The 19,373-nt window shown below is 37.6% G+C and overlaps 1 protein-coding gene across 3 annotated transcripts in view; it reads right to left on the reverse strand.

Annotated features, from left to right (window-relative positions):
- Positions 1-19,373, reverse strand: part of tapas (tudor domain-containing protein 7 tapas) — a 112,975-nt gene that overhangs the window by 3,727 nt on the left and 89,875 nt on the right. For all 3 annotated transcript variants that reach the window (XM_081755387.1, XM_081755386.1, XM_081755388.1), the window contains 2 exons: positions 11,112-11,263; positions 4,017-4,165 (listed from right to left, as the gene is read on the reverse strand). In XM_081755387.1, the coding sequence (XP_081611513.1) occupies positions 4,017-4,165; positions 11,112-11,263 (301 nt within the window). The remainder of the gene's footprint in view (positions 1-4,016; positions 4,166-11,111; positions 11,264-19,373) is intronic.

The following is a 19,373-nucleotide window of genomic DNA, read 5'->3' on the forward strand; positions in this document are numbered from 1 at the left end:
ACATGATAATCACACAAGAAGATAATCAATCACACAAGAAGATACTCGATCACACAAGAAGATAATCAATCACACAAAAAAGATAATCAATCACACAAAAAAGATAATCAATCACACAAAAAAGATAATCAATCACACAAAAAAGATAATCACACAAGAAGATAATCAAGCACACAAAAAGATAATCAAGCACACAAAAAGATAATCAAGCACACAAAAAGATCTTGTTTTCTAGTCAACGCCACTTTTTCTTAACTGATCGCTGCTGACTTAACGGTAGAAAGTGCAAACGCTGCGTAGAAACTTTGTAAGTTAACCTTTCCAAGCGCATGTCTCACAATAACGTATGTTAATTAGATTTCACAGCAAAAAATTCTGAAATCGGCCCTTCATTTTGAATTGCTCTGTATGTATACAGTGTTTCTTTTAAGAAAAAAAAAAATGTTCCGGGAGGGCATACTTAGTATTCGGAGGGGCACATATTTTCGCATGGTACTATTCTATTTATTATCGTATTATAGACTATTTTAGTCTCCTACGGAGGGGTCACTCTCAGAGCTCCGGGGGGCAGTGCTCCTCCAAAACCATATCCGAACGGGACACTATATGCGTACGAAATTATCATATTATTGTTCTATTTTATTTGGTGTTCGAAATTTGGTGTTTGTATTTTGGACATTCTGCAAAATCAGTGTGGAAAGTGTTGAAAGAACCTCGTATATTGTGTTCATAGTGCCTTTTCCGATATTTTCCCAGATCTTCATATCAACGTTTATATCTTAATAAATTATTGTCTGATTATGTATGTCTGTTCACGGGAAGAACCTTGTCAGCCGTAAAGTTCTTAGTGGGTATTAATGGTGCGTATCGCCGTGAATTTACCCGGATTTCATTGTAGATATTTCCTCTGTACAATAGTTTTACATTAAAACATAAGTAGATATAATCTGCTACACGTTTTTTTTTTTTTTTTTTTTTTTTTTTTTTTAACACAGTAATTGGGTTTGGAAAAACTACTATGTTCTAGCACAACAAAAAAAATCTCAATTACTACTGACAACCTACGATGCCATACTTCTATAAAGTCATGAAACTTTTCCTCGGACACTGCAAATGATAATTTCTGAAGACCTCATTTTGTTCGGCTCGATCCCATCTGGGACAATCCAAATGAAATCGACCAATGATGGTTGCTGACAAAATTTAGTTTATTATTATTATTATTATTATTTTATTTATTTATTTATTTATTTATTTTTACCTAAGTTTGTACTACATTTAGGGAGTTGAAAACTGGTATTCATTTATTTTTTAGCCGCGCAGGTTTTGTCGTAGCGGCCATTTTATATAGGCGCCTGAGCACATTTTGAACTTTTTAGTGCATTCCGTTAAACGCTGAATTTTTTTAGGTTTTAAAGATAATCAGTTCAAACCAAAACCATATGAAAGAATGGAATGTGCAATATTCTACGTTCTGTGCACATTGAGGACGTGCTTCAAAACGCCGAGAAAAGAAGCTCTGAACATTGAGATTGGAAATTTAGAAATTACTATTTTGGAATGTACATTTTGAAACAAAATAAATAAGATTCACCTTCAATTCTTTGTCTACATAGAGACTAGATAATAGACAACATCCTAAACAAGTTTCAGATCTGAGAACTATATACTTGATTTTTTGAAAATTTTTAAACATTGCGAATTTTCGAAAATCGTCTATTTCACCATCAAATATCTCAGGAAGGACAGAAGTGAAAAATCCCAAATTTGCACAAAATAGACGACAGTTGAGCAGTAACAAGTGGGTAAAATTGCATCACTGAGACTCGAGTAGTTTCTGAGTTATAAGGTTTTTCTTCACTGGGACTTAATATCATGACGCGCCATTGGAGTGAATATAAACTTTGTAGCAAAAGTCAAAATAACACGAAATTAATGTTAAATGGGTACAGTGTGCATAATTTATGAATCATATCTTGTACAAAAAACGAAAGTTGTCTGTCACTTCTTTTCTGCCTATAGACCTGCTGTTAAAGACATCAATAAGGTAAATAGTTGACTAATTTGTGTACAGAGTTTAGCACTGATAATTAAAAGTACGACCTGTAGGAGTTGAGAACTCTGTGGGTGATAATTTTCGGCGAACCTTAGTGATTGGCACCCATACTTTGTCATTCGTACATAATTTAAAACAGGTTCTTGGGCCATGGGGATCTAAAAAGTGATTAAAAAAAAGATAGTTATTTCTCTCATTGATGTCTTCAATTCCCCAATTCAACATTTCTGTCATAAATACAGATGCAAATGACAACATGCTATGTTCTGGAAGTACTGAAGTACTGCAATCAGTATATTCATCTGATCGTGAGTATTCATAATCTCTGATTTGAGTTTTCGTTCGACAGCGCGGGAAATGAGCTAGAAGTGAGGTACATGCATTGCACTCGTGCCTAGGTGGAAATACAAAGATGTTGGAAGTACTTTCTCTGCAAACTAACTTGGAAATATGACAGGAACATATAACTGGACATATTATATATTATATATATCTCTCTCATGGTAAACACGAATATAATTTTAAGCCTTAGTTTTACCCAATCCTAGTATGTAAAAATATCTGTATAAAGCGTCGGATAATATTAAATTTGTTCATGTATTTCAGCTGTTATATTGTGATTTCTGAGGCAATTTCTCCGACGTGTTTTAGGGAGTTAAGCACATAGTTTGCGCCATTTTGACATATGAATTTTCATATAGTATTAATTTGTTTTAGTTATATTTCTGAAGTCAGTCCATTCAGGTATACTATTTATGATGCTGAGATCATCAATGTTAGTTATTTCGTACTAAAGTTAGTTCTTGAATGTCGCCTATGTGTAGTTGGTGGTGGAAAGGGGTCCATACACTTGTTCAGTTGTCAACGCTCGGGCGAACATACAAGCAGCGGCTACTAAATAATGTTTTCTGTAGGACCTATTGGCCTTAGGGAGTAATTAAAAATTTATCCATAAGTGGACAACACTTCTACCATTGGCATGAGCGGTAGTTTTTTAGAAGCTGCCATATTAATCTAAATATTTTACTATATCTACTTACAGGGTTTCTACAGATAATTTAGTTTCAATTTTCATGACTTCCTTTTGCTGGGCTCCTTCTTCCCTTACGGCCGGCCGACCATACCTCGACTTTACGTTATATCTTTTCAGGTTATTTTTAATATTACAATTTAATGTTTAATGAAAAGCAATAAATACATGAACCTTTCTACAAATGTTTATTTCATATTTTAGTATTTTTATTTCAATTTCTATGGTTTTACTTCCACCTGCTTCGTGGGCTATAACAGTATACTCATTACACGGAATTACAATTAAATGTTCAGTTACATAGTAACAAATCGACTGATACAAATTACTTACGAAATTAATTACGCTTAAAATTTTAAATGATACTCCTGGTTCTCTCTCTCCTTTTTCTATTTCTTTCTTCAATTCTTGCTCTTCTTTAATGTAAATATTTAATTCCATGGAATGTGCTTGTTTGTTTATGAAACTAATACACACGTTTCTTAAGATTGAGCCACCTCCGGAACTTATGGCCTATGTGAAAAACTCCTCCTACAGCCATCGGTGATTAAACACGAATAGCTGGATTGACTATCGAACACACTACTGACTGAACAGGCCAGACAATCTCAATTTATACAAGAATTTTAAAATGTTATTTTTTTAAATATGCATTTTCTAACTACTAGAACCACATGCAGTCTACTTTCAATTTCTTTATTTGTAAAATATATATATATATCTGATAATTTCCGTGACTACTTATATGCTTCCCTGATCTTCCGACTCTGTACAAACCCTTTATTAAAAATCATGTATACCAATCACCGAGAAAGCTCATATTACAACAACGCTGACCCATCAATGTGACACGAAGTTAGCATCCAGCGTATGTCTAAGGATATAAACATGTTAATTCAAATTAAGTTTACAATTGAATAGATAACTTACCTACTAACTTTGCCTTAATGGCTTGGTAAGGCAATTGATAAAACTGCTGAGCAAGTGGCTGTAGCTTATCTAAATTAACAACAGTAAAATCTCCAAAATCTAAGAAGTGAGATGATACGCCGTAGTCCATTATGGTACTGATGGATACTCTGAAAGAAACAAACAGAATGATTTATGTAATAAATAAAATATCTCACAATATTATGTTAATTTAAAAAAAAAAAAAAACTGATCTTGTTACGCTTGTACATTTATCTAGTGATATGATTTCAAGAACACTATTATTTTTGTTATCTGTCACAATGTATATTGAAAAGTTAATGCTAAGAACTCAGCTGGAATCCTAAGAAAAGAGAACACATTTCCAGCTATGGGATGTGGATAGCTACTGTTACTCGTGAAGATTAGCTCCATTAACCAACCCAGTTTCCGCCTTTAACAATTAAACATTACATGCACAGAAATTACAATACATTCACAAGAAAACAAACTATAATCACTGTACCATTATTTTTATTTTTATTTATTTAATGACCTCCTAGACTCTGAGCCTCCTAGACTTAATGATCCTAACAATGTCAGATATATGGTACAAATTATGCAATTCCTTGTTCTTTATGCAGTTTCCGTCATTCTCCATTCCCATCCCTCTTACAACCAAATATTTGCCTCAGAATTTTATTTTCAAATACTTTCAATCTGTGTTCTTCTCTTAAAGTAAGCGGTCATGTTTCGCAATCATATAGTAGAATTATTGTTTTATGTATTTTAAGCTTTAAATTCCTCGACATAATTCATGAGATTGAACTGAACAGTAATACAAATTCCCTCCTTACAGTCGACATTTATTCTCTGTACTCACTCTAGATTATTCTGTCAGGCGTTATATATATATATGTCATACAGTCATATGCAATAAAATGAAATACAATAAAATAAATATCAAGCTGACCACTTTCCTTTCGGCACTGTGATTTTATCAATTAGATGAAATTATCAAACGAGAAGTTGGCGACCAAGTTTTCTGGCGTGACTGAATACTTTTTCAATTCTACGTTCTTTGGAATAGTATTCCATACACACTTGTAATGGACCCATACACTGCTCCTCTTGTTAGAAGCTGTTAGGCATTGTAATTACGATTTTAGTTTCCAACAATTTCTACGACTCCCTTTCATAAACACTGCAATCAAATTTGATGTTCCTTTTGCCGAATCTGTAGAGTTGTCCTACAGTCTTACTTTCTTACAGATGAGGTAGAGAACTGTTCTGTGCCTTACATGATGTGTGCACTTTCGAATTCTGCTAGGTTGAACTTTCGGTGTGGTAGGAGCCAACGCAGAGACGGTCCTGTCCTTCACTAACTGCTATGTTCCATAATACATGGTAACCAAAAGAAGTTCTTGCCGTTTCTGACGTCTTACAGAAAGGAAACGAAATGACGCACGTGCCTGCCAAGCGATCGGGAATTAATCTGACCATTGTCCTTCAGTAATACAAACGCGTTACATATAGCGGTCATAACTCAACCAGTGTCGAAGAGAAATGGAGGTATCGTAGCAGCTTGTTCACGTGTGTTTGTTGTATGACAAAGTGGCCTGTTAGCTGCCGCATCAAGTCGCCGCATATACCAGGTATTTGGGGAGAATAATGTAATCGAACGCAGTGTCAGGCACTGGTTTCAGAAATTCCATTCGGGTGATACAAACCTTTCGGATGAACCTCGCACTGTTGAATAAGGAGGCCCTGAAATCTGCCATCGAGAAGGACAGTGGTCTAACGTGCGATGGACTTGTAGAAAGGTTCCATGTTTCCGCTGAAACAATCGGACTGCACCTGCGTGAGATAGGGAAGTTATACAAGTTAAGTAAGTGGGTACCCCACACACATTCAGCAGCCAATAAGGAGCCAACGAAAGAAATCCTGTTTGTCTCTGCTCACTCGAAACCTGAATACACCCATCTTTGATCGCTTGCTCACTGGTGACGAAAAGTGGGTTCTCTATGACACTGCCAAGCGTACCCGACATTGGTTGTCGCCAAGTTACCCTCTTCCTAACACCTGAAGATCACCTCTGCACCCACGAAAACTTATGCTCTCTCTTATGATGGAATTGTCGGCACGTGGTGCATTAAGAGCTCCTTTCACCTGGTCAGACCATCACTGCTGACTTATATACTCTCAGCTGTTGCAAAGGGTGCACCGTGCATTGCAGCAGAAAGAGCCACCATTGCTGAATCGCAAGGATATGTTGGTCCTGCACGACAATGCCAAGCCATATGTGGCAAAGAGGATCCGGGAGACCTTCAGCAACTTGACTGGGAGAGACTTTGCCATGCATCATATTCATTGGACCTTGCAACAACCGACTACCACCTGTTTCATTCCCTCGACAACCACTTCTGTGGGAGATCCACCGCAAATGAGGGAGACCTGTGGAACGCAATCAAGGACCGCTGAGTTTCATCACCCGAGTATTATGCAGCGGCAGGAACGGTGGTCAAAGGTGTTGGATGCTGATGGAGACTACTTCGAAACCTAAAGGTTCGTACCGACCACTGTACTACTCTTTGTCTATCACTGCTCTCGAACGGCAATATCTTTTTTGTTTCCTTGTAAAAATAATCTCTGGTGAAGACAGTAAAGAGTATTACGTCAAGCGCACGTATTTTCATGTGTGGGATATAGATAGGCACGGTTATTCGTAAAGATGATAAACAATTCACTCCATTAACTAACTTGACCGGGATAATCGCTCTAGCTACACATTACTGAAAACAGAATTTAAAAACTCGCTTTCGTTCAAGAACTATCGTGTGGTGTAACAGACATATTAACACTATAAATCATGTGAGTGTCACTATCGCGATTCTAATAAACATGTGGGTTGCAAGTCAATCCGTTAACAACGTGAAAGTAGTACACATTTCCAACCGGAGATGGAACTTGTTCTTGGTAGGCTGAATCCGTATCAAGAAATTAAGAGACCTAATCACTGCGAAATTCAAATACAGCTAATTTTACAGAAATTATCTGATATCTTCAAATAGATAAAAGGTAATTGAAATGTGGAACAAGAGCGTGCTCGACAATATTATTTTGCATGAGATACCGTTATCACGAGTCACCTAGTAGCTTTCCGGGTTGCAACCATTTAGAAACGCGAAAATAAATGCCAAGTTTTCTAAATAGCTGCAAATCGAAAGCAGATAAAAGAATCGTGATAACGATATCTCATGCAAAATAATATTGTCTACCGAGCTCTTGTTCCACTTTTCGATTATTTTTTATCTATTTGATACTATAAAATTAACGGTATTTTAATTTCGTCCTGATGGGGCGTCTTAACAATCCTTGCTCCCTGCAAATCAATATAGCGACCTGAATCAGTATCTAAAACCTATTTCTAGCTACCTATTACCTATAGATGGTTTTTGTTCTATAAAGATCAATACTGAATGAATGAATGAATAATTAGGCGGACAGTAGCATCAAGGCTGTGTGTTCCTGTTACGGAGATGAATACTGAAACCGGAGTATACACGGTGTCTACTGAGTTTCATTTGCAAAATTCCAGTATATTTCCAGTATAATCAGTTTAACTATTAGCAAAATTCCTGTATCTAATACAATGATTATTTAGAGTTCTTTAGGAATAATCACACTCTTTATGATTTCAGGTTTGCAATTGTTTTATCATCAAAAGGATATTTTATTTTTAATAAATTTAGTTACCCTTTATTATTATTATTATTATTATTATTATTATTATTATTATTATTATTTTGAAATAAATGATTTTTTAACTTATTTACAATCTCAATGAATACAAAATTGTTTCTAAGACTATTAAAACAATTACAAAAAAGTATTGTTGACAAATTACTAGTTTCATGATTTTTCCAGTATGTGGATAACAATTTCAGTATATTTCCAGTATTAAAATTAAATTCCAGTATAATTCAAGTATTTCCAGTATCAGTAGACACCTGGTATATCTCTGGCGTTACTACACACAACGGAACATCGTTGAATCCATATCGCAAAACCACTTCTTTTTTCTTTTTAACGATGCATCGAGAAAAACCTATAAGGTTACAGATATCCTCAACAGTTAGCCGTCTGCCATCAATCACTAGGGCCTCAACAGGAAAAATATTTTCTGAGATGGTTCCACAAATTGAGCTTCCGGTCCTTGCCACATCGTAAGTTGATGCCCGTCCTTCTATAAATCCCGCATACATTTTTAAACAATACAGTTAGGAAAGGCAATGTCCCTACAAACATGACGATGAGTATCGATATCCTTTTTCACAAAATGTACACAAAATTTTTATTAGGTATCTCTATTATGGTTAAAAAAAATACGTTATTTCAGGTCAATTTGAAGAAAGGCTTTCTTTTACAGGTGAATATATTAAAAACGAACGTGGTTAGAAGCTTGAAATTTTGTGTAGTTAAGTTTTAAGGTCTGTAGTTAATTCAGAAGTAATCAAATTAGATTGATATACTCTCATTAGTTTCTGAACTATGGGAAAATGGCATGCACTTTTGATATGCACCTCGTAACTGTGAACAAAAAGCCTCCGAGATTGTTGAGCACTGAAGGATTGTCACTAGCAAGGACCGTAGAGTGAATGTGGCAAAAGAAATGTAGAGCGGAACTTAATCAGTACTTGTAGCAAACGCAGCCCGACGGAAGTTGCATACTTAAACATCAGAGGATGGGATGCTGACTTTATTTTCAAAAACAGGCCATGTTACGCAGGGCAGACGCCCGAAAAAACTTAAGATCTCTTCCTTACTATCAAACATGGTGGCGCACAGTGCAATGAGCAAATGAAGATTAGGGGCAAAAATTGACATTAAATTGAGTTTAAATACTCAAGGCTCTCTTTACTTATATCTTATAGCGCAGATGTAGACTTTTGTGAATTACAAAAGTAAATACATTGGATATTTCAGTGGAACTAATGCATAGTACACAATTTTAAATAATAATAACAAAATGAACCGACTTTAACACATGCTACACAACTTAAAACATTTCAACCCAAATTTTTTAATTATTTAGTTTAATCTCACATTTAAGCCCGTTAGGTTATAGGAGACCGATGACTAATGAAACATGGGGATTATTAAATTAAATTTTTTGTGCTCTCCCGTCGGAAATTAAACTCGGCACCATGTACAATAAAGGCACACTAGACCAGCAGGGAAGGCTAACAAAAGGTACAGGATTGTGACTACATACAAGGTAACTTTGAATCTCACTGGTGATGATGTGCACCGTGGAAGCGAGCAGAAGTTTTATTTAATTACTTATTGACATTCACTCATCAATACTGCTTCCAACGAACAGCAGCAATTCTTTATCTTCCAAGAAAATACGCGCTTTATATTCAAATATCAATAGTAACTGTACATTGTAAGGAACTTTTAGTTTTCCATACCCATCGTCATTAACGCGCCTGTTCCCTATGGAAGCACCACCTTCGGCCTAATATGAATTGGAATAGATACAATTTTTGTTTCTAATGGACACCTAATACAGGTTCGTGCGTGTTTCTCAGATGAACAATCGCCTTTATGCCATACCAATTTACAGGTGCATTATCAATCTTTATTTCATGCTTCTTAAAACCATTGCTTTTAAGTTTACTGGTAAGAGAAGACAGCACAAGTTATAGATGTCCCTTCTGACCTATTGAGACTGATATTCATATTAGGCATTCAGAACATGGTGATGTATAGTTATATTTTATGTGCACTAATATACAGGATGTTTCAAAACAATACCGATAACGTTTAGGCGATTCCTGACACCAAGGTAAGGCAAAAAGTATAGACCAACCTGAACATGGGTGCACAAATGCTTCCTTTCGGAGTTATAGACTGCCCAAAACATGGAAAAATTAATTTTAACGGTCCATAGCTCCAAAACTATGGGACCTACCGTACTCGTGTAAGACTTCACTTATTAACTAGTATGTGCCCTATCCAAATATCCATGTTTCAGAATTCTGTGGTACTTTTGCAACAACTTTTATAGGAGTAGTTGGTGAGTACTTCAAATTATGTGCCCGTAGCCAAAACTCTCTCTATAAAAATTGTTGAGTGAGTTTTGAGGATTCTGAAACAGATTTTTGGATAGAACACATATTAGTTCCTAACTGAAGTCTTGATCCGACTATGTTAGGTCCCATAGTTTTGGAGCTATGGACCTTTAAAGTTCATCTGTCCATGTTTTTGGCAGCCTATAACTCCGAAAGAAAGCATTTGTGCACCCAGGTTGGTTCATACTCTTTTTGTCTTATCTTGGTGTCAGGAATCACCTCCCAAACGTTGTTGGCGTTATTTTGGAACACCCTGTGTAGTTATTTTATTTATTCATTTTTACTTCAATTTCGAATCTCAGTAGTGAGAAAACAACAGTACAGGTTATAAAACTACGAAACAAACTAGGACAGCTTTAATAAAGAAATAGGAATAGATACAGTAGAAATTGGCTGTGTTAGCTAAAAACAATGTAGAGCTTTTATGAATGTAGTATTGAACTACTTAATTGGTTTTAAATTCTTTCTGCAAAATGCATTCTCTTCGATTCTGGATAAAGACACTGAAAAGACAGCATAAGGTATACATTTGTACTTAATTTGTGCAGTTGAATATAGTTTAGCGTCCTTTGCAGCAGCGAGGCTATATGAGACGTGGACCTACTGATTAATGTTGAATCTGAACCACATGAGCTCCTGCTGGGAAAGCATAAGGTATTAATAAGGAAATGCAACAGCAATATTCCAACAACCAATTAACATCATTTCCACTGTGAATAAGATTGACTTAAAAATGTAGTTCTTCATGTGAAAGTTTCTAAGGATACACACTGAAAATGGCGGAAGCTTGCCGAAACGTTTGCGTTTGGATTAGTATCTACATGCTTGCATTTGTACTTAATTCTTGTTATGATTATTTAAAGTAACCATATTTATACTAGAGAACTCTTTCCATTCTTTCCCCTTAATCGTCCATTTTGACGGAACTTTTGATTCCTGCTAGAACCACACCGTTATAATAAAATAACTGTTCTCTTACCTGTACCACTTCTCATCTGTATGTAGTGCAGCGTATATGCCTCCTTCTTTGAGCATTTCTTTGGTTAGATTGGAATTACTTTGTGATCCATAGAAGTTCTGCATTTCTTTCATCATCTTATCTAGCTGGCGTCTATCTTGAAGCGGTTGCACCTGTAACAGCGAAATTTATTAACAAACAACAGAATTGCGCGTAATTTTTATTTTCTCTACTTCTAAGAAATGCCAGAATTCTTCATTGCTTCCGAACTATATATAAAACTACATGAACTGACGTAAAATAACGGGTACTTCCGGTTGATGTGGAAAGTTGAAGTTTGGCACGATTGTAACTTTCCGGGATTAACCCACCGGAAACTTCCCAAAAGTGAATACTTTTAATTTTTAGGGAGTCTAAAGGGGGAGATGAAGAAACTCCCCAATGTTGCTTAAATGAGCCTTTTTTTGACCTATAATCTCACACATTTTAGGTACTTGGAATAAAATCTTGTAATTTGGTATGCTTATATGTTTTCGTTAGCGTTACCTAAGTAAATTACCAAAAATAAAAATTTCCACCTTTAGAGTGGTTTTATGGGGATCTAAAAAAATCTTATTTATATGGGCATCTTCTCAGTCCAAAATGTTTAAATTTTTAGTTTTAAAGGGATCTAAGGGGGAATGAAGAAGTTTCCATGTTATTTAAATGGGCGTTTTCTTGGGATACAAAATCTTATCTTTTAGATACTTGAAATAGGGAAAGAAAGTTGAAATTCGACAGAATTGTGGGTTTAAGAGGTGCGAGGCCGTAGCCCCCCGAGCAAACACTGGGACGGAGCTTCCAGCTAGCCAAAAGGTAATTTTTTTTAATATATAATCTACAAATTCCGTGAACAGTTCATTCTTATTACCATTTCGTTTTTCTCATGCACTACTTTCCAAGGATTTGGCATGAATCACAGTGAGTTGGATCACCCTCCTGGAAAGCTTTCCACCAATATCTGACAAACATCATGCATTATGACCATCTACTGATCCCTTAAAGAACAGCCAGTGCTGCCGATGAGTTGGGACAATTCATATTGGACCTGAAACAGGGTTCCAATTCATCTCTTAGACGTTCAAGAGGGCTATACACTTCGAACCCCCCAATCTAACTGTTGCACAGAATTACCATCATTTGTGCACTACTGTGAAGTTACTGTAAAATTATTACATATTCAATGGACGACTGTTTAAATTGTTGTTAAATTTGAAATCATGTAATGACTTTGTCAAATCTCTTACTTTATTAACTTGGAAACATTTTATCCTTGTACACTGTCTTAGGATTGCACGAACCTTCCTGGTTGTATGACGTTATTATCCTCTATTACCAAACCTGTTGGAACATACGAGGGTGGATCAAATATAAACGGGATTTTATCTGTTATTTAAATTCCTTTATTGAATACCGCAAGGCACTTACAATTTATTTTTCCACATAATTTCCTCCTTTGGAAATGCATTTGTCCCAGAGTGTAGGCAGCTTTTTGATGCCCTCATCGTAAAAAGAACAAAGTCGTGTCACCAGCCAGTTACGCAGGAACTCTTCCACACTCTCGTCATCTTCAAATCATTGCCCTCCTAGAGCTTGTTTAAGCGGTCCGAACAAATGGAAATCGCAGGGCGATAAGTCCGGGTTGTAAGGGGAATGTTCAAGTGTAGTCTAGTGCATTTCCTGTAGCTTCGAGAGAGTTCGAGCTGCACTATGGGGCCGCGCATTGTTGTGCACGAGGAGGATCTGTCGAATCGATTGGTCTCGTCTTTTGCGGCGATATGCAACTCTCGCCTTGTTCAACAGCTCGCAGTAGTATTCAGCATTTATTGTGCGTCGCTCATGTAAAAAGTGAATCAGCAAAATGCATCGCCGACCGAAAAAACGGTTGAAAGAACCTTGTCAGCTGACAGTCGAGTCTTGACTTTCACTGGTGCTGCCTCCCCTTGCCTCCGCCACTCCTTACTGGCTTGTTTGGATTCAGAAGTGTAGTGGTGAACCCATGTTTCGTTGCAGGTGACGATCAGACTCAAAAATGCATTACCTTCTTCCGCAAACCTTGCTTTAAGCCTCTGACAGACCTCTAAACGTCTCAACTTCAGATTTTCGGTCAAAAGGTGAGGGACCCATCTGGAACACACTTTAGGGAACTGTAGGTCCGTTTTAATGATTGCTTGACAACTCCTATAGCTGATTCCGACTTGTTCTGTAATTTCTGATACTGTTACTCGTCGATCGTCATTAATAATGCCTTTAACAGCACGAACGTTTTCGTCCGTAATGCTGGTCTGAGGACTGCGATCATGTTGCTGATTTTCCACACGTTCTCGTCCTTCCTTGAACTGTTTATGTCAGGCATACACACGCGTCCTTAACAATGTTTGAACCCCGAACTGTGCAGTCAATCTTTGTCAAATTTCTGCCGCTGTAACTCCTTCACGAGCATGAAATTTTAATTATGCGTCGCGCAGTGGAGGGGTGCACCTGTTGCTCCGACATCATGAGCGGTACTGACGAAATGGCGGGAAATATCTAACAGCACGCTCTTTCCACTCCCAGGTCCCGCCTAAACATAGCAGAAGCTCGCGGCCAGTCCTACCAACTGTTGATGTTCAAGAACAAAAATCCCGTTTATATTTGTTCCCCCCTCGAACTTCTCGGGGTGGATTGTGAACGTGCATAGCAAGTACATTGCATTGCTACGACAACCATTATTGGAGGCTAGGATCGTCCCCACGCCGACCGCCAGTTGGAATCTGCAAGAATTCATCATTGTAGAAACACTTCATAAAATGAAGCCAAGTCCACTACTCAGATACTGAGTTGAGCTACACTATCCACTCATCGTCTCTGGCAGTTTTGATGGGACATAAAATCCAATCGTCAAGTTTATCATTAAGTGAAAAGCCTATTATGTTTACGCCAGGAAGTCACAAAGCAATACTTTCACCAGCTTTGATCACCTTCAGCATCATCGACAAGAAAGGATAATAATTAAGGTAAATGCTAATTCCATATCCTAAACGGCAAAATCCTTTTTTCTCTCCCCTCTTTACTTTCCACCTAATATAGTCTTTATTTTATCATTTGAAATTGTTGAGTTTCATTTCTGTATTAAAACAATGAAGCATAATTTCTCATGAGTCTGGCTCCAAGGGAATTATCAATCCTCATGCCCATTTACATTTACATTCCCAGTTTTGCATGGGCGAGACATGGACACTACAAGAGAGTATTGGAAATAAGAGAAGAAAGGAATATATTGAAAAATACTTCGGGAAGACGAAATAGGATGATTGGACACATTATAAAACATGGGGAAATGGCATTAGTAGCTATGGAGGGAATTGCAGGAGGAAAAACACCTAGAGGAATGCTGCGATTCAAATATACGGGCCAATTAATACAAGATATAGGGGAGAAAAGCTGAAAATAGAATTTAAAAAAAAAAGTCTGGCTCAGGATAGGGAAGGGTGGAAAGTTACGTCAAACCAATCAAAAGACTGCTGACATGAGATGAGATTAGATGATCCGTATTTATATCCCTTTTTATTAAGTAATCTTATGGTAATCTGCAAGTAATTTATAAGCCAATTTCTGGACTAATCGAACTGACATTCCACATTCACAATACCACCGTCTAACAACAACAGATCTATAACTGGGAGCGTTTTCATCTTGAAGGGAACACCGGTCCATTTTATAAGATTTTTACAGTGCAAGAAACAAGGAATCTATATTATAAAATTGAAAGTCATTATGTTTGTGACAATCTCTTGAACCACCGGAACGATTTCGATCAAACTTTCAACAGAGATGAGGTTCAGACCTGGGATGTTTTTTATCATATCACTTTGACGATGACTTAGGGGAGAGGGAGGGGGTAAAGATTTAAAAATGACCAAAAATAACCGATATTAGTGTCGAGTTTTCGGTGTCTTTGACAAAAACTGTGAACTTCAGACGATGGTTGGTTAAATCCAAATTCAGCCCCGCAACTCGAGGGACGAAGAGGGGGAGACATAAAAATGATCGAAAATGACCAATATTAGTGTCGAATCCATAGTTTTCAGGGTCGCTGAGTTGAACAGTGATAGTTCCGATGCTGTTTACATCCAAATTCAGCCACGAAATTTGGAGGACAGGGATATATATATATATATATATATATATATATATATATATATATAAATGAACGAAAATGACCGATATTACATGTAGTTTCGAATCCATAATTTTCGGGATCGCTGAGATAAATAGTAATACTTCCGACGCCATTTAAATCCATGTCACTAAAAACAAAAACAGCATATTTCACGGTACCAAGCACATGAGATAAGGAGATGTGCATTTAAAATTTTTATTTTAACCCAGGGACGCGGGTAATCGATGTTAGTTTATCATAATGTTCACGTACTGCACTGTGTTCCAGTTACCAAAGGCGACTAGTAGAATGCCTAAATCATACAAGAAAAAACATTCCACACCACAAAACCATCACTACAGAATTTCACTATTGGCTCAACACAGGCACTGAGAAAAAAAAAATGAAATGAAATGAATCTTTAAGATTTACGTCCCACGGTTATGCCGGTTAGGCTAAAGGAGACGGTGATGACGAGAGATGAGGGAATGATGAGCCCGTACACAAAGCACTACATTTCCTCGTCTGTCCGATTTGCGTGATTTTTGGATATGTTGCAGCTGAGAAACCCCCCCCCCCCTGTTAATTGTTTATATGGGACCAACTCCGTATGACCAACCCCGTAACCTCCAGAGATCACCAAAGGACACATAACAGGTTCCGTCGAAACTGTAGCAAACTTGGCATACAAAATGCAGTAGTAATGTAATGGAAGGTCACAAATCAAAACGTGTTGCGGAAGACGTCAGCCGGAGATCAGTCCTACTCTTACCGTTGTCCGGAGCAGGAAACTTGGACCCCTCTCCCCACACTGCTCCAATACTTTCCACACACCCGCAGGTGACTTTCTCCTTCCGATATGGAAAGCGAGGATCGATGACTCTGATCCCTCGGCACATTTGTTAACTAGGGCAAGCGGCTGCCTCGTCTTGCTACATGATTTCATGCCTTGATGATGCTGTACTGCTAATCGTTAGGTTCAAACTCTATACCTTCAAAACCGGAATTTTTAACCTCGCCTCCTTCAAAAATAACGGTCAAGTCATGTTCTGCAGCATCAAAGAACATAGACAGAAGTCTGTTGCTGGGATAGCGAATACTTTATACATGTCTAGGTAACCCATGTACCACAGCACACTAGCGACTTCTGCTCAACAACTAATAGTTCTGGCTCCGCTTTTGCACGTGCAGTACCAACATAATATTGGATCTTTGAATAATTCCTCGGTGTCGTCTTCGGGGTGTATGTAGCTGGGTTCTTTAAATGCAATCCAAAGTTGAGTATGACGAAACCAGAGAACCGGGAGAACATTTGCGCACGCAGAATACCAGCCTCCTCTAATTGAACCTCAAACGTATATTGTGCATCTCGTTGTACCTTATCTTGAAGTGCAACCGCTCTCGTGCCCTTTGGTGACCTCTGGAGATAACACGGTTAGTTACGTGGACAATCCTCACTTGCCGTAGCCCAGTATGCCACACAAATATTTTCTGTATGCCAAGTTTGAACCAGTTCTGCCAACACCCGTTGTGTGACCTTTGGTGACTTCTGGAGGTCACAGGGAGTTGGCCCCATATAAACAACTGCCCGGGGATCCTCTGCTACAACATATCCAAAAATCACCCAAATCGGACAGACAAGGAAATGCAGTGCTTTTTGTACGGTGGCCTTTGCCTAATAGATATTCCAGCATCTTTCCTTAAAGTTTAATTTGTAACGTCAATCACGCGATGAAACTCTCGTCTCATATGAAAGGAAAAAGTCGTAGTGAGACACTCAACGAGAAAGTGTGGATATATGTACATAAATCTGTCTTGTTCCACATCAATATTAAGGATATATCTCATTATTTTAATCTTTTTAGCTTGAAGCTCGTTGCGAATCATCTTTATTTTCCTGTTTTCGGTTTCTTTTTGTTTCTTTTCCAAGTCCTCTCGCGTTGGTTTGCTGATTCTGCAAAAGGAGTACGAGCATTTCGTATATAATGAGTCATAGATTTCCTTATGGGTTGTTTCTCAATTTCGCCTTATGGATTGTTTCTCAAGCAACTGGATCATGCAAGCCTGCGTTCTACTCAAGTCTGTTCGTTTAAATAATCTGCCACACACTGCACAACGACTGAAGATTCTCTTTCTAGATTTCAATTTTCATGAAAGAAATCAAGAATATTTTAACATCTCTTAAATCACTGGACTGTGAAATATTCAAATTACTTACCCAAAAGTCATCGAAACGCCGACTAGTTCTACGAATAGAATACTGGCTCATAGTTGTTTAAACAGTTTTACAGTTGGAATTGATCTAAATTCTTTGAACTGCCTCACAACTTCTCCTACCCTATTGCCATCTAACCAATTATTTTCAACTAGTTCGGCTAAAAGAAAACTTCATGTGATTCACACTCCAAATTCCGTTTGAGATAAATACGACATTTTCGAGTGGACAGCTTTTAAATTTCAAATCTGCCAACTTATACTCGGTTTCATTATTATTATTATTATTATTATTATTATTATTATTATTATTATTATTATTATTATTATTATTATTTTAATAATTTCATCGCTTAGAGCTGAAGAGGAACTTAATCCACCTTGAAATTCCTACGGGTCTAACGCCCAGGAACTGGACTATTAAGTGTAGACAGAATTCACAGATTAGAGCAGGGGCGGCTGTACAATTATAGTCACAGCCATGTTCCTTCCCAATTAATACAAAAATCTGCCTACTCCTGGTTGCACGAAACACACTATGTAAAAACATTTATTATTATTTTAATAGTCTACACTGGTTCTAGATATGAATACAAATATTTAAAAACTTAAAATATTACGTCTTACAGCAGTACTTAAATAAAGCTTGTAATCGTTTCCATAAATGGTTTGGTATACACATTTCAAAAATACAACACCAGATGGCTGTAGTCTACCATAAGCATTCATACATTATTGATTATTTTTGTATTCGTCGAAGTACTTTAAGGATACTGCAAAGCTTCACGTGCTTCCAACAGCACATACTAGCTGTAAACACACTTCAGACGACAGCGATGAAGACGACGTTAATCATCGCCAACGATCGGCAAGTGACGAAGATTTAAGGAGTTCAGCAACATTTCTGCATAAAAGGAGACGAAACACGCAGAAGGCATCAATCTCCACCGATCGATCATCCACAACTCTAAGATGCCTAGTCATTGTGAGTTTCCATCTTCCTCTCTAAGACGCCTAGTCATTGAGAGGCACCTATCCAACACGCCCTAAGACGTACGAGATGTGTTATCCCTTTCAAAGTAGTTCCCTTGGGCAGCTATACACCGGCGGAGTCGTTGTTCCCACTCTTTGATAGCAGCGCTGGAAGTCTTCAACTGGTATGGCTTTTAAGCGGTCGGTCACAGTCTCTGAATGTTCTCCAGAGTTCCAAAATGACGTCCTTTTACGACGTTTCAATTTCGGAAAAAAGGAAAAAGTCACAAGGACTCAAATCAGGTGAACAGGGGGGGGGGGGGTTGAAGAACAACAGGAATGGGTTTTGAGGTCAAAAATTCACTTTTTCGATTGTTCTTTTGTTCAGTTGTGAGGTTTTTTGGCACTATTTTAGCACAAATCTTTCGCATGTTCAAATCGTCTGTCAAAATATAATGAACGGTGAAAGTGTTTAAATTTAACTGTTCACTCATCATCCTTATTGTTAAACGACGGTCTGATTTCATAAGACCCCTCACACGTTCAACGTTTTCGTCAGTTTTTGAAGTTGAAGGTCTCCCTGAGCGAGGTTCATCTTCAACGTGTTCTCAGTTTTCCAAAAATGATTTGTGACAGCAGGAAACTTGTGCTCTTGATATGCAATGTTCCGAATACGCCTGTTTCAAATCACACTTGCGGATTCACCAAGTTTAACACAAAACTTTATTGCACAACTTTGCTCTAAATTCCGACGCTCCATTTCTGTAATACACAACAAAAACACAACTTCGCTGATGGCGCTGTCAAAATTAATGTGTTAGATGTACGGAGTTGTAACTCGGACTGAGGAAGTGGAAGGGATAAACAAACCGGTCTAGCACAGGCCGGTAGACACCACGTTGCCAGATCGCCCGCAG

Source organism: Thermobia domestica, chromosome 4 (genome assembly GCF_964235325.1).
Source record: "Thermobia domestica chromosome 4, izTheDome1.hap1.1, whole genome shotgun sequence".
Taxonomy (NCBI): Eukaryota; Metazoa; Arthropoda; class Insecta; order Zygentoma; family Lepismatidae; genus Thermobia; species Thermobia domestica.